Raw genomic sequence first — 12,002 nt, forward strand, 5'->3', positions numbered from 1 at the left:
GACCGTGGCCAGTGGGCACCGGCCTTGCTCGGGGCACGTCATTGTTGCTCCTCCTTGACAGGGTGAGTGTCAGGGTCAGACACTCTGAACGGCTGGTCACATTCTGAAGGGCGACACCTCCAGAGGCAGAGGGTGCCCTCGGCCTGCACAGGACCTGGCTCCCATCCCAGCCACCCCTCCCCAAAGGTTTATCACAAGGAAGCCTGAGGGACAAGCCCTGCTGCGCGTACTCCTAGGCTGGCCTCTCTGGGCCCCAGTTGCCCTTGCAGAGGTCATGTGGGTGAGGACAGCGTCTGGAAACGCTCGGCCCAGTTCAGTGCCGAGAGGGTTTCAGCGACTTGTCCACCGCCGGGCCTGAGGCTGGGCCATGGGGCCCAGAGACCGCGCCTTATGCCAAGGGGAACTATCCATGGACAGCTGCTCTCTGTGGTCAGTGGCTCCAGAGCTGTAAGCGAAGGGGCTTGTTCCACAGGCAGGACTTCAAGCAGGGACATTGGTGACCTGGTAGCACTTGCCATAGCTAGGCCTCGCACACGGCTTACCTGGGGCCGCAGGGAATTCTCCAACAGCACCTCCAAAAGGGACTGTCATGTTTCCCATTCTGCAGAGGAAGCTGAGCCCAGAGAGGTTCAGGGCCCCACCTGAACTCACACAGCTAGTAAGGCCACATCAGACTTACCTCAGTCACACCTGCCACTCCTCTTTTGCCACTTGAGGTGACACTGGCAGGGGGCAGGGGGCAGGACACAGGTGTCACCTTGGAGCCATCATTCAGGCCACCACAGTGATTGCACTAAGGACCTTGAGGTGAGACAATCATCCTGGATTATTCGGGGGGGCTTGATGTTATTACTAGTCCTCCCAGGAGGAGGCAAGAGGGTCAAGGGCAGGAGGAGGAGATGGGGTCAGAATGCTGCTCTTTGAAGCTGGAGGAAGGGGCCAGGTGTGGGGGTGCACACCTGCAATCCCAGCAGCTCAGGAGGCTGAGGCCGGAGGATCATCAAAGAGGTCAGCCTCCGCAACTTAGTAAGACCCTGACTCAAAATAAAAATAAAAAGGACCCCATTTGTGTACAATGAATCAAAATGCAGTCTGTAAAAATAGAAATTAAAAAAAAAAGAAAAAGAAATAAATAATAAGGGTTGGTGATGCGGCTCAGTGATTAAGCTTCCCTGGGTTAGGAAGGAAGGAAGGAAGGGAGGGAGGAAAAATAAAAGAAAGAAAAGAGAAAAGAGAAGACGCGAGGCTGCAGCTGAGGAGGCAGGCAGTCTGGAAAAACACCCGGAAGCAGCTGCCTGGGCCTGGCCGACGCCTGCCCTGGGTGCTGCCCCGGCGGGAGGAGCTGGGTGCTGTGTGAAGCGGGGCTTGGAAGCCGCCTGGTCCCCTATGCGCCTGCCGGGCTGCGCTCCCCTCCCTCCTGTCTCGGGGCCCCTCCGCAGCCTTCTCCGCGCCCCGAAGCTCCCCACCGCCCCTCCCCAGAGCCCCGTGCACCCGGAGGCACCAGGAGGCACCAGCAAGTGCAGGTCACCTGGGAACAAATCTTTATTTTTATTTACAGTAACTGAGCGGAGCAGGCTTTTGACGGCAGCCACTGCCCATTTCCCAGCCTGACGCCAAACCCGAATCCTGGTGGACCGTCGAGCGTTGGTGGCGGTCGGGGGCAACCAGCACACCTGGTCTCCCCCTGGGGCAGGAGGCAATTCTGAACGTCTGTGGCAGCCAGAAAGGGGTCCCTGGAAATCTACGGTGGCCACATCCAAGCGGGCAGCAGGCAGGGGGAGGCTTCCGCCGTGGGTCCGTCCTCCTGGGTGGGTGTTCCAGCCTTCTGGTTCTTTCGGGGTGAGCACATCGATGGACAACCTCAGCTCAGAAAGACCCAGACCAGCCCTCACACTTTGTGGCAAGAGACTTGTTGGTCCAGAGAGGAGAAGTCACTTGCCCGAGGTCACACCGCAGTTTCATGAGTCTCAAAACAAGTTCGGAGGGTCCTGTCAGTGCAACCTCCAGGAGTCCGGGGATCTGCGGGCGCGAGGCTGGCCTGAAGCTGGCCTGAGGTGAGGGGACCTCCAGGCAGGCTGCCCGAGAGCCGGAGGCGGGCACGCCTCACTTGAAGCTGTGCTGGGTCTCCCGGTGCCGCCGCAGGTCCACCTTGCGCTGGAAGCCCTTGGCGCAGAGCTCGCAGCTGAAGGGCTTGAAGCCGGTGTGCTTGCGGCTGTGCGTGATGAGGTTGGAGCTCTGGCTGAAGGCCTTCCCGCACACCTGGCACTTGTGCGGCTTCTCCCCTGGGAGGCGGGAGGGCAGCGGGAGTGAGGCAGCAGCCAGGCCGTGCCCCCCACACCGCCTGAGACAGTGAGGAGCCAGAAGGGCTGCACTCTCCACGGGAGGCGGGGCCAGGTCCCCGTGCTAGATCCCCACGGCTGGCCCAGGCCAGGCAGAGAGGTGCCACCAATGAATGCGTGAGCGAGTCACCTGTGAGTCTCATTCTGCCCAGGGGCCACCACCACGCTGTCCCTGCCCATGCTGTATCCACTCCTGAGTGTGCACGAGCACCACGGCCCCCAGCCCTCCACCGGCGGGCGCCTCCCACACACCCAGACCCGCCCTGCCGGCCGCCGGCTCGCTCACCGGTGTGGATGTAGGTGTGCTTCTTCATGTCTGACTTCTGGTGGAAGCGCTTGCCACAGAACTGGCAGGGGTAGGGCCGAGTGTCCGAGTGGATGAGCAGGTGGGTGGACAGGGTGGACGAGCGCTTGAAGGCTTTGCCGCACATCCGGCACTCAAAGCTGCGCTCCTGCCGGAGGAAACGAGGCCCCAGGGGGTCAGGCGCAGGTGGGGCCTCGCCGCCCGGGACAGCCAGGCTGGGCGCAGGACTGGACCGGGCTGGGATCCCCTGAGGAAGACGACACTCCGTTGGGGTGGCCTCGAGGGCGGGGCCCACGGGGCAGGACCCGGGAGGCCCCATTTCTGGGGTAAGACCGAGGCGTGGGCCTGAGAGGCCTGCAGAGATGCCCCTGCTCCCAGAGTCCATCCACACAAGGCTTTGCTGACTGGCTGATGGACGTCTAATCTGAGAGCCTCTACAGGAGCCCACATTCCATGACCCTGGACCAGAGCGAGCCCTCGAGGCGGGGGTGGAGACAGCTGAGCAGCCGCCTAGTTAAGAGCTCCAATTACTGAGGCCCCAATTCTGGCCTCTGGGCAGCCATGTGATTTTAGGTGGTCACTTAACCTTCCTGAGCCTCAGTTTCCCAGTCTGTACATTGGGACTCTAACAGTCACGGCCTCAAAGTGTTGCTGGGGAGGCTTGGAGGCTCAGAACAGGCTGGTGCCCAGCAGGCAACAGGGGCACTGGAGTGGAAGCCCTCACAGTCCTTCCTTGTCCTTCTCTCCTGACCTCTGTTCACCCAGTGTTGGTGAACTGGGTCCAGTTCCCGTGCCCACCTGCAGTGGAGCACCAAAGCTGGAGCTTTCTTAGTGGGGCTTGTGACCCTAACTCCCAGTCTCTGAGAACTGTGGTCCTCAAAGCCAAGGACACCTGCTCGGGCCACTCAGGGGACAGAAATGTCTCTGAGCATCCCAGACATTGGTGTCTGCCAGACCTCACCGGGGTCAAGAGCTTCTTCCAATCAGCGGGGTCGATTGGAGACCCAGTAGCGTTCGGGGGGTGTGGGAGACCCTTAGTCAGGGGCCCCCATCTGCATGGCCTTCGGGGACAGGAAGAGAGACCCAGCCCCAGCCCCCAGACCCCCAAGGTAAGCATCTCTCAGTGGTGGGCAAGGGGGTCCTGCCTTGGCCGGCTGCTCACCTGGGAGTGGACGTGCGTGTGCTGCTCCAGGCTTACGGCGTGACCGAAGGTCTTGCCACAGATGTCGCAGGCGAAGGGCCGGGTCCCGCTGTGGGAGCGGCGGACGTGCACTTCCAGCCCGTGAGGAGTGGAGAAGACCTGGGGCGAAGCGAAGCGTGAGGGCCCTGCCGGAGGCAGACCCGCCCGGCCAGCTGCACCTGCTGGCTCACCTTGCTGCAGGTGACGCAGTGGTAGGCGTCCATGCCCGGGGAGTAGCGCAGGCCGACGTCCAAGGGGGGCTCAGCGCTGGGCACCAGGGGGCTGCCGTACAGCCGGACAGAGCGTTCCAGGAAGGCTGACTGCATGGTGGAGGGGGCCTGCTGGTAGCTGTGGCCGTAGGACGAGGCCAGAGCATCCCAGGAGAAGCTGGGCTTATAGAAAGGGGGTGAGTCGGACAGTGGCGCGTCCCTGTCCTGGGGTGGGGCCAGCACGACGGGCCCCTCTGTGGAGACAAGGACACGTGCCTAGTGAGTCTCTGAAACACAGGGCGCCTGCTCTCCACCACCCACCCCACCTGGGGACCTCTGTTGAGGGGTCCGTGTGCGACCCTGCATATTCCCTGCGGGGCTGTCCGTGTCCCTGTTATGGTTCCTCAGCCTTTGCAGCCCAGAAGCACCCCTCCTCACCCCAAGGCGCTCCTCACCGCTGCGGGCACCTGCTGTGTGCTGCCGGCCCACCTCCCAGCAGCCCCCAGTCGGGTCGAGCTCCCAGTGTAGCATCGTCCAGGCGGAAGCCAGAGAGCCCGTATGCGTCCAGGGGACCTTGCAGGTCCTTCCTGACCCATGAGCCTAGCGGGTGCTGCTTCTGGAGCCCGTTCAGTGTCCCCCACCTCAGCTCCCTTGGGGAGTGGCCGGGACCCTGGGCTGGGTACCTGGAGCCGAGGCCATCCTGGTCAAGCTCTGCCTGGGCTCCAGCGTAGGCTCCTGTTTGACATGGTTCCAGTCCAGGTATTGGTCTGGGGGCAGTGGGCTGACCACAGGGCTGTTGCTCAGGACCTGGTCCCTGGTCACTGTGGGGAGACAGGACCTCAGAGTCACCAGCTGCAGCTCCTGAAGCCTGCCTTCCCAGGAGGAGGGGCCCTGGGACGTCTGCCGTTGCTTCTGGCTGCTCATGTGCAGGGGGCCTGGCTTCTAGAGCAGCCCTCAACTCACCTCCCAGTAGGAGCCACCCGTCTGTGACAGCCCCCTTCTAAGACCCATGTCCCTGTCACTGCAGGGGAGACCTTGCCGAGCTGCCGCTTCTGGGCTGGCAGAGGGGCTGCCCGGGGAGGGCCTCACTGCAGCTGGCCAGCCTGGACTCGGACTCACCGGGGGCCATGGCAGGGGGCCAGACCGGGTCCTCCTGGGCGCGCGGCTGGTGGTAGGTGTGGGCCTTCTTGCTCTTCACCAGGAAGGAGCGGGGCATTTTCAGAGGTCGCCCCACCTGCGAGGGGAGGGCAGGCGGCTAGAAGAGCAGAGGACAGTGCTCCCCTGAACCCGAAAGCCCCCCCGAGATGAGGACACCAGCCTGCTGGGTTGAACAGCATCCCCGCAAAACTCACCTCTACCTGGACCTGGGACCTTGTTGGGAATAGAGTCTTGTAGACGGAATCAAGTGGAGATGAGGTTGTCCAGAGGGAGGGAGGGCCTCAAATCCAATAGGACCAGTGTCCTTGCAGAGGGAAACCTGGGCACAGACACACAAGGAGAAGGCCTGTGACAATGGTGGCCGGGATCCCCATCATGTTCCTATACGCCGGGGAACGCCAAGGTGTGCAAGGGACTCCTCAGAGCTTCTGGAAGGATGCGACCTTGCTGACGTTCGAGTTTGAACTTCAAGACCCCAGGACTGTGACGGAGTTCACTTCTGTTGTCTTCAAGCCACCTCGCTGGTGGTCACAAAGCCTGCCCTCCCTAAGTAGCAAAGGAATACACTGGCACCCCGGAAGTCCAGGGCCAGCCTGCTCCCGCCAGCAGGCCCCGGGTTGGACAAGAGCAGAGAAGGAAGGAGAGGGGCCAGGGTCTCTGTCAGTGACACAGTGTGGACCCCACTTCTAGAAAGCTGCATGTAATTCCCAGAGGGACCCAGCTTTAGATGCCACAGAACAAAAGTGGTCTGTCCTCTGGCTTGGGGATCAGAAGCTCTCGTGTCAATCTTGGCTCACTGCTGTGCAACTTAGGGCAGAAACTTAACCTCTGTGGGCCAGTTTCATTTTCTGAAAGGTATGGCATCCAGGCGGTCATGCTGACAAGTATGTCTGGTCCCCAGGGAGGAAGGACCTTCTCTGTCCCAGGAGTAGAGAGGGTTTGGGCCCAAGAGGACACCCCTGGACCACACACCTTCATCGACTCAGGAAGACTCGAGTGCCCACCAGCTCTCCTTGGAGCCCCGCCCAGCGTCACCACTGAGCCTCCGACCAAGGGCGTGGGAGTCATGGAGAACCAGATCTGTCAAGGTGCTGCCCTGGCCCTAGGTCCAAGGTTGTGCGGAGCTGGGCCATCCTGACCCCCACTACTCCTCCCCCAGCACTCTCCCCAACAGCTTGCATCCCCGGCTGCCTGCTCATCGCCTCTCCTAAGGGCCCTGGGGAATAGCATCTCCTGGGTCCCTGTCCTCCATTCCCCGAGGCTGCACCCACCTGCACCCAGAGCTCAGAAGAGACACCAGCCCTGTGAGGCCCAGGCAGAGTCCCGCCCCCACCCCGCCAGCCTCCAGGCAGGGCTGCGGGGGTGAAGGCGGGAAAGGATTTCAGCTCCTCCAAACAGCCGTGGGGGCTGGGCGATAAGGTGGTGCCCTGCACAGGGCCAGGGGTGGGCGATTAGAGAAGGCCGTGGCAAGGGCCCAGAAGGGACGACCAGGGTCGGCAGGAGAGGGCCTTGGCCAGCTCGTCCTCTGGCCCAGAGCCCCACTGGCGGCACCAAGGGTCTGGGCTCGGCAGCAGCAGAGAGGGATAGCCCGGGTCCAGTCCTGCCTTGCTGTGGACGTTGTCACTGTGTCACCATGTCCAGATCTGCTAAACAGGGATCATTCCCGATGCCATGGGACTGCTGGGAGCAAGACAAACCTTCCACATTCCACAGGAGGAATGAGCTGGCACAATGGCACAAGCCTGCCATCCCAGCGGCTCAGGAGGCTGAGGCAGGAGGAGCACAAATTCAAAGCCAGCCTCAAAACTTAGTGAGGCCCTGTCTCAAAAAGAGCTGGGGAGCGGTTTAGTGGTTAAGCACCCGGGTTACCACTGGATCAATACAAAGCAGCTCAAGGGTGCCCAGTGTGTGCCTCAGGGGAGCCACGGGTGGTGGCATCTCTGCCCAGGTGAGGAGGAGCTTCAGAGGTCAGGAAGGAGGCTTGCATCCTGCTGCGTCCCCAGTATCTGGGACAGAGTGGGTGCACCACCTGCAGGACAGCCAGCCCTGGACCCGTGGCCACAGCAGTCCCCAGGGACCTGGGGACATGCTCAAGACCTCCTCTCTCTGAGCTCTACTAGGAGGGGTAGGGTCCCCTCCCCTGTCAGAGTCTCAGCTCTTTGAACAAAGGCCCTGCAGAGCCTGCCACAGTCAGGCAGCCCACAGCCCCCTTATCTTCCAGGGACACATCTTCCTCCTCCTGCCTCTTCCCTCCCCTGCCAGGGTTCCCCACACCGCCTTCCTTCCCCCTCTGAACTCTTCGCCCTGGAAACTTCCTGAGGAGGCCAGACCCCAGGCGGAGTGGGAGGGGACCCCCGTGAGCTGGGCCAGGGCTGGGTTCCCTCCACCTTTGTCCTGTGGGGGCCGCCCAGAGTCGTGGTCTGTCAAAAGATGATCTATCTGTTTTTTGTTAGGAAATCGGCTAGGAACAAGGTGCCCGTTGAGGCCCCTGAGACAGCACCAGGGTAAATTGGCACCCAGGGTCTGCTCAGCCACCTGTGTACATTTAGAGAGCCCTGTCCCATACTGATGTCGCCAAGGAGGAGCCTTGGTCAGAGGCTGCCCAGGACCCCAGGGCGGAGCAAGGACCCTGTCTGCTGGCTCTGGGGCTTCCATGCTCCTGAGGGGTAAACCAGCGGGTGAGCACTTGTTCCCTCTGTCTGTGCCACACACTGGGTTGCTGGTCCGCACCCTCGCACCCTTGTGGCGTTTCCCCAGCTGGGGGGACGGTGGTTTGTCTAAGGTCACCGCAGAGCCAGGCCCAGGGCTCCTGTCCTGTTAGAATTTGACTAGCACCACCTGAGCTCCTTGCAGTCTGTGGCACAAAGAGCAAGAACGTTTAAAGTTGGATTCCTCTGGCCTTCGAGTCTTTTGAGAATCTCCCAAAGCCCCGGCTCAGGTCCTGCAGGGGTGCAGGTAGGGCCAATGAGGAACGGATTCCCCTATGGCAAGCTTTGCCCTTGGGCTCAGAGCCAGAGGGGTGGATGGGTCAACTGACTGCATCCCAGGACAGCAGTGGCAGGCTCTGGGGTCACGAGCTTGCGCTGAGCTACATGGTGGCCGAGGGGAAGGGGCGCCAGTTTCTGAGGTTCCCCACTGGAGGCAGGGAATTCTGGAGCCTACTCCAGGGATCTCCCTGATCCCCCATCCTCTCCTCACCCCGTGGCCTGGCAAAGTACCAGGAAATCAGCCAACCCCACGGCCAAGCTCCCAAGCCCTCAGTGGGAGCCAAGCGCACCAGGTGAACTTCCTTTTGGCCCCTGTTAGCTGAGTTAAAAAAAAAAAAAAAACAGGAACCAGTCACCTATAGTGCAGTTAATTAACAACCACTTGGTTTTGATTCACACGGACCATTCTGAGAAAGAGCTAGAAGCAGAGATTGTGAAAGAAGCTCCGGGTTTCTTCATAAAACAGAGGTGTTGATGGTATCGGGCCTCCGGAAGGAGGCCCCATGCTAACTTGGCTCCATTAACCTCCCATCCTGATGGAGCGTCCCCTGACCCGAGTCAGATGCCGGCAGTCGGGTCTCCTGGGGACTCTGTCTGCACCCTGACAGCACCCTGCACCCAGATTCCAGGTGGAGTCTGGTCCGCCGGCCTTTGGCTTTCCTGTAGGGAGGCGCTGGTAGCGCCTGTGGGGATGAGTCTGATTTTGCGACCTTGCGCTTGTGACCGCGGCAGCCACCAACCTGGGTTTGGTTTTCCTATCTCTCAAAAGAGACGGTTGGGCTAAGATTTCTAAACTTCCCTTTTGCTCTAAAATCCCTTGCCGGACTCGCTGACCTTCAGCGAGGGACTGGCCCACCTTGGCTAAGACACTCATCACTTGGGTTCCCTTTTCGGGAGGGTTGGGTAAGACAGAGCCGATTCTCAGGGTCAGCTACAGAGGACCCTTGGGACTTCCTTTATGTTTAAAGACACGAGGGAAGAAACAGACTCAAAACCTTTCCCGCTGGGAGTGGAGGGGACAGGAGCCGGCCCTGCTGGGGGCCCCGCGGAGAATTCAGGGTCTAAAAGGAGGGAACCAGCTTCTGGGTCCGCATCCAGAAGCACCAGTGACAGGACTTCAGAGAGCTCTTTGCACACCCAGGGCCACAGCGGCATCATCCACAGTGGCCAAGAGATGGAGTCGGCCCATGGATGAGCAGATAAGCCAACTGTGGCCCTCCACTGGGGAATGCTATTCAGCCTTAGAAAGGAAGGAATTCTGCTACCTGCAATGATGGGGTGGACCTTGATCCCCTGAGTACCTGGGACAGGCAAATTCAGAGACTCAAGCAGAGGGGAGGTTTCCAGGGGCTGGTTCACAAGTACACAGTTCGGGTTTGGTTTTACAAGGTGAAACAGCCACAGAATGACTGCCTGAAAGGGTGTATATGCTCCATACCACACAACAGTACACCTAAAAATGCCTGCAATGAGCTAGGCACCGCAGGACACGCCTGTGGTCCCAGCTCCTCAGGAGGCTGAGGCAGGATGATCTCTTGAGCCCAGGAGTTTCAAGCCAGCCTGGGCAACATAGCAAGATCCATCTCAAAAAAACATTGTGGCAGGAGGCTGGGGGAGTAGCTTAGGGGCAGGGGTAGAGGGCTTGCCCAGCATGTGCAACACACTGGGTTCCAGTCTCAGCACCCAAAAAAAAAAAGCCAAAATGGTCAATTTTGTGAATATGTATTTTATCACAATAAAAAAATAGTGAGCAAATGAAGCCCGTCCCGCACATCTCTGTATTAGCAGCTCACCTTGGTTGGAATTTCTGGAAGGAAAACAAAGCCCCTCTCCAGACCAGGCGGGAGTTTTCTGCTGTTTCCACCCAGGGTGTAGATGCTGTACCAGGAGGAGAGTCTGGGAGTCGAGCATGACCAGGCTGTTTTCCTGGTCCCAGAGGACCCTGGCCAGCCCACCCTGCTGTCCCTGAGGCCTTGAGACACCCTCTGCACTGGTTTTGGCACTTCTGCCAGTCACGCCTAACTCAGGTATGGCTGTCTGACTTCCTCCAAGACCTGTCTGCAGGGAAACCAGCACATTGACCCCCAACTCTGAGAGCAAGAAAAGGTTGGGAGAGTCTCTATCTCCCCGTCCAAGAAATTGCTTCTGCAACCCTCTGAGGACCAGCAACTAGCTGCTTTCCCAGACCTGGGATATTCTACTGTTGCCTACCACAAAATAGAGCTGGTAGGGGCAGTGCAGCCAGCTTCCAGTAGCCACCAGGTCCATAGCCAGCGACTGTCATTTAATTTGCCCCCAAAGATGATATAACATTGCAGATGTTCTTCCCAGAAAAAAAAAAAAAAAAAAAAAAACCGCCATGCACAGGCACTTTCCAAATGCCCTGCTTTTGAGTGAACCCAGGAACAATCACAGAGAAGAGGGACCTGAGACAGCAGATCCTGCCTGCCGTCCTAGTGTCTGGGAAACTGGTGTGGCTCGTCCGCTCCCCTCCGTGGGCTCCAGAGGGGAGGGCACCTGGCTCGGGTGTGTCCCGGGACCCGGGTACCCAGCACTGCCCACATCCCGTCCCGGGAGAGCTGGGCGGGTGTCACTTGGTGCAAGTCGGCGATGTCTGTCCGCCTAAAGAAGAACCGGGAAAAGTTCTGGAGACGCGGCTCCTACAGGGGCTCAGCCCAGGCTGCCGTCACCGCCGTGTCCCCCCACCCTATCCGCTAGACTGCAGGCGGCATCCCTAAGAGACTTCCGCCCACCTGTTCCTCCAGTAACTTCCAGAGCAGCTAGGAGTCCTGCTCTGAGAGGATCTCGGTGAGAAGTGCACTTTTAAAAGCAGCGCCACGCGCCGCCAGCACTCACCGCGGGAGCCGTCCCCTCCGCCGCCGGAGCCTCCAAGCCCGTCCCTGGGCACCGGCCTCCACTTCGTCAACCTCGCGTCTCTGCACAAATAGACACTTCTCCTTTTCTCTGTGTGTGTCTCTGTGTTTTTTCCTCTTCTGTTCCCCTCCCTGATTTTCAATCTGATTATTTGTGTCAAAATCTGGCGGCGAAGCAGCAGCCAATGGAGAGCGGGCGCGAGCCGGCCACATTTGCTTATCAAAACTTCCAGGACCAGCCGCTGCCTTCTGCTGCCTTCGGTCTCTAACCTCCGCTCCCATGAAACCTCCAGAGACTTCCAATAACAACTGGATGAAAAGGAAGCAATGACCAAACTATTCAGTTTTAAAAGCATTTTAAACTATTCGGAATTAAAGCATTTACTCGCAATACCCGAATTTATATACTTTCTTTAGATTTTTTTCTTCTTTTCTTTCTTTTTTCTTTCTTCTCTCCTTTTTTTTTTTTTTTTTTTTTTGGTATTGGGGATTGAACCCAGGGCCTTGTGCTTGGGAGGCAATCTTCTCTCCTTCTTTTCTATTTTCCCTCTTTACTCATTTCGTTTTTCCTCCTCTACTTCCCCTTATTTCTCTCTCCATCTCTCCCCTTTCCCTTTTCTCTTTCTTCTTCCCCCTTCTCTCCTGTCTTCCTTCCTTCCCTTCTTCTCTCCTTCCCACTTCCCTGCTTGCTTCCTTCCTTCCTCCCTTCCCTCCTTCCTCCCTTCCCTTCCCTTTCCTTCCCTTCCCTTCCCTTCTCTTCCCGAGTTCAGCATCCTGCTCTTGGGTCCTTGGGGAACCCAGGGTTGGCAGCCATGGGTAACATGCCTGCTAGCCAGGCCCCTCGCCTCCTCGCTCAAGGCATATTTGAGGAGATACAGATTCACATTTCCCCGGATGCAACTGCAGGACAGACGAAAGTGCAGCCCAGGTACAGCAGTGAGTCTGGGGGGCC

The 12,002-nt window shown here is 59.2% G+C and overlaps 1 protein-coding gene across 2 annotated transcripts; it reads right to left on the bottom strand.

Annotated features, from left to right (window-relative positions):
* Window positions 1-1,571: 1,571 nt before the first annotated feature.
* Window positions 1,572-11,132, bottom strand: Gfi1b (growth factor independent 1B transcriptional repressor). Of its 2 annotated transcripts, none has more exons than XM_047525365.1 (8): window positions 11,034-11,132; window positions 5,385-5,509; window positions 5,152-5,266; window positions 4,716-4,853; window positions 4,015-4,286; window positions 3,806-3,943; window positions 2,626-2,791; window positions 1,572-2,282 (listed from the first exon to the last, which is right to left on the bottom strand). In XM_047525365.1, the coding sequence occupies exons 3-8, from the start codon at window positions 5,246-5,248 to the stop codon at window positions 2,104-2,106; spliced, it is 990 nt and encodes a 329-aa protein (XP_047381321.1). In that variant the 5' UTR covers window positions 5,249-5,266; window positions 5,385-5,509; window positions 11,034-11,132; the 3' UTR covers window positions 1,572-2,103. The 2 variants fall into 2 exon arrangements, with proteins under 2 accessions (XP_047381321.1, XP_047381319.1); XM_047525363.1 differs by having other exon boundaries at window positions 2,626-2,890.
* Window positions 11,133-12,002: the final 870 nt, after the last annotated feature.

Source organism: Sciurus carolinensis, chromosome 14 (assembly GCF_902686445.1).
Source record: "Sciurus carolinensis chromosome 14, mSciCar1.2, whole genome shotgun sequence".
Classification (NCBI taxonomy): domain Eukaryota; kingdom Metazoa; phylum Chordata; class Mammalia; order Rodentia; family Sciuridae; genus Sciurus; species Sciurus carolinensis.

Bases quoted from the DNA above. Each gene is read 5' to 3' on its own strand.
- Gfi1b (XM_047525363.1), bottom strand. From the start codon at position 5,248: ATGCCCCGCTCCTTCCTGGTGAAGAGCAAGAAGGCCCACACCTACCAC. The intron at 3,944-4,014 runs GTGAGCCAGCAG...GCTTCGCCCCAG, and splicing joins ACTGCGTCACCTGCAGCAAG to GTCTTCTCCACTCCTCACGG. The intron at 2,891-3,805 runs GTGAGCAGCCGG...CGTCTTCCTCAG, and splicing joins ACACGCACGTCCACTCCCAG to GGGATCCCAGCCCGGTCCAG.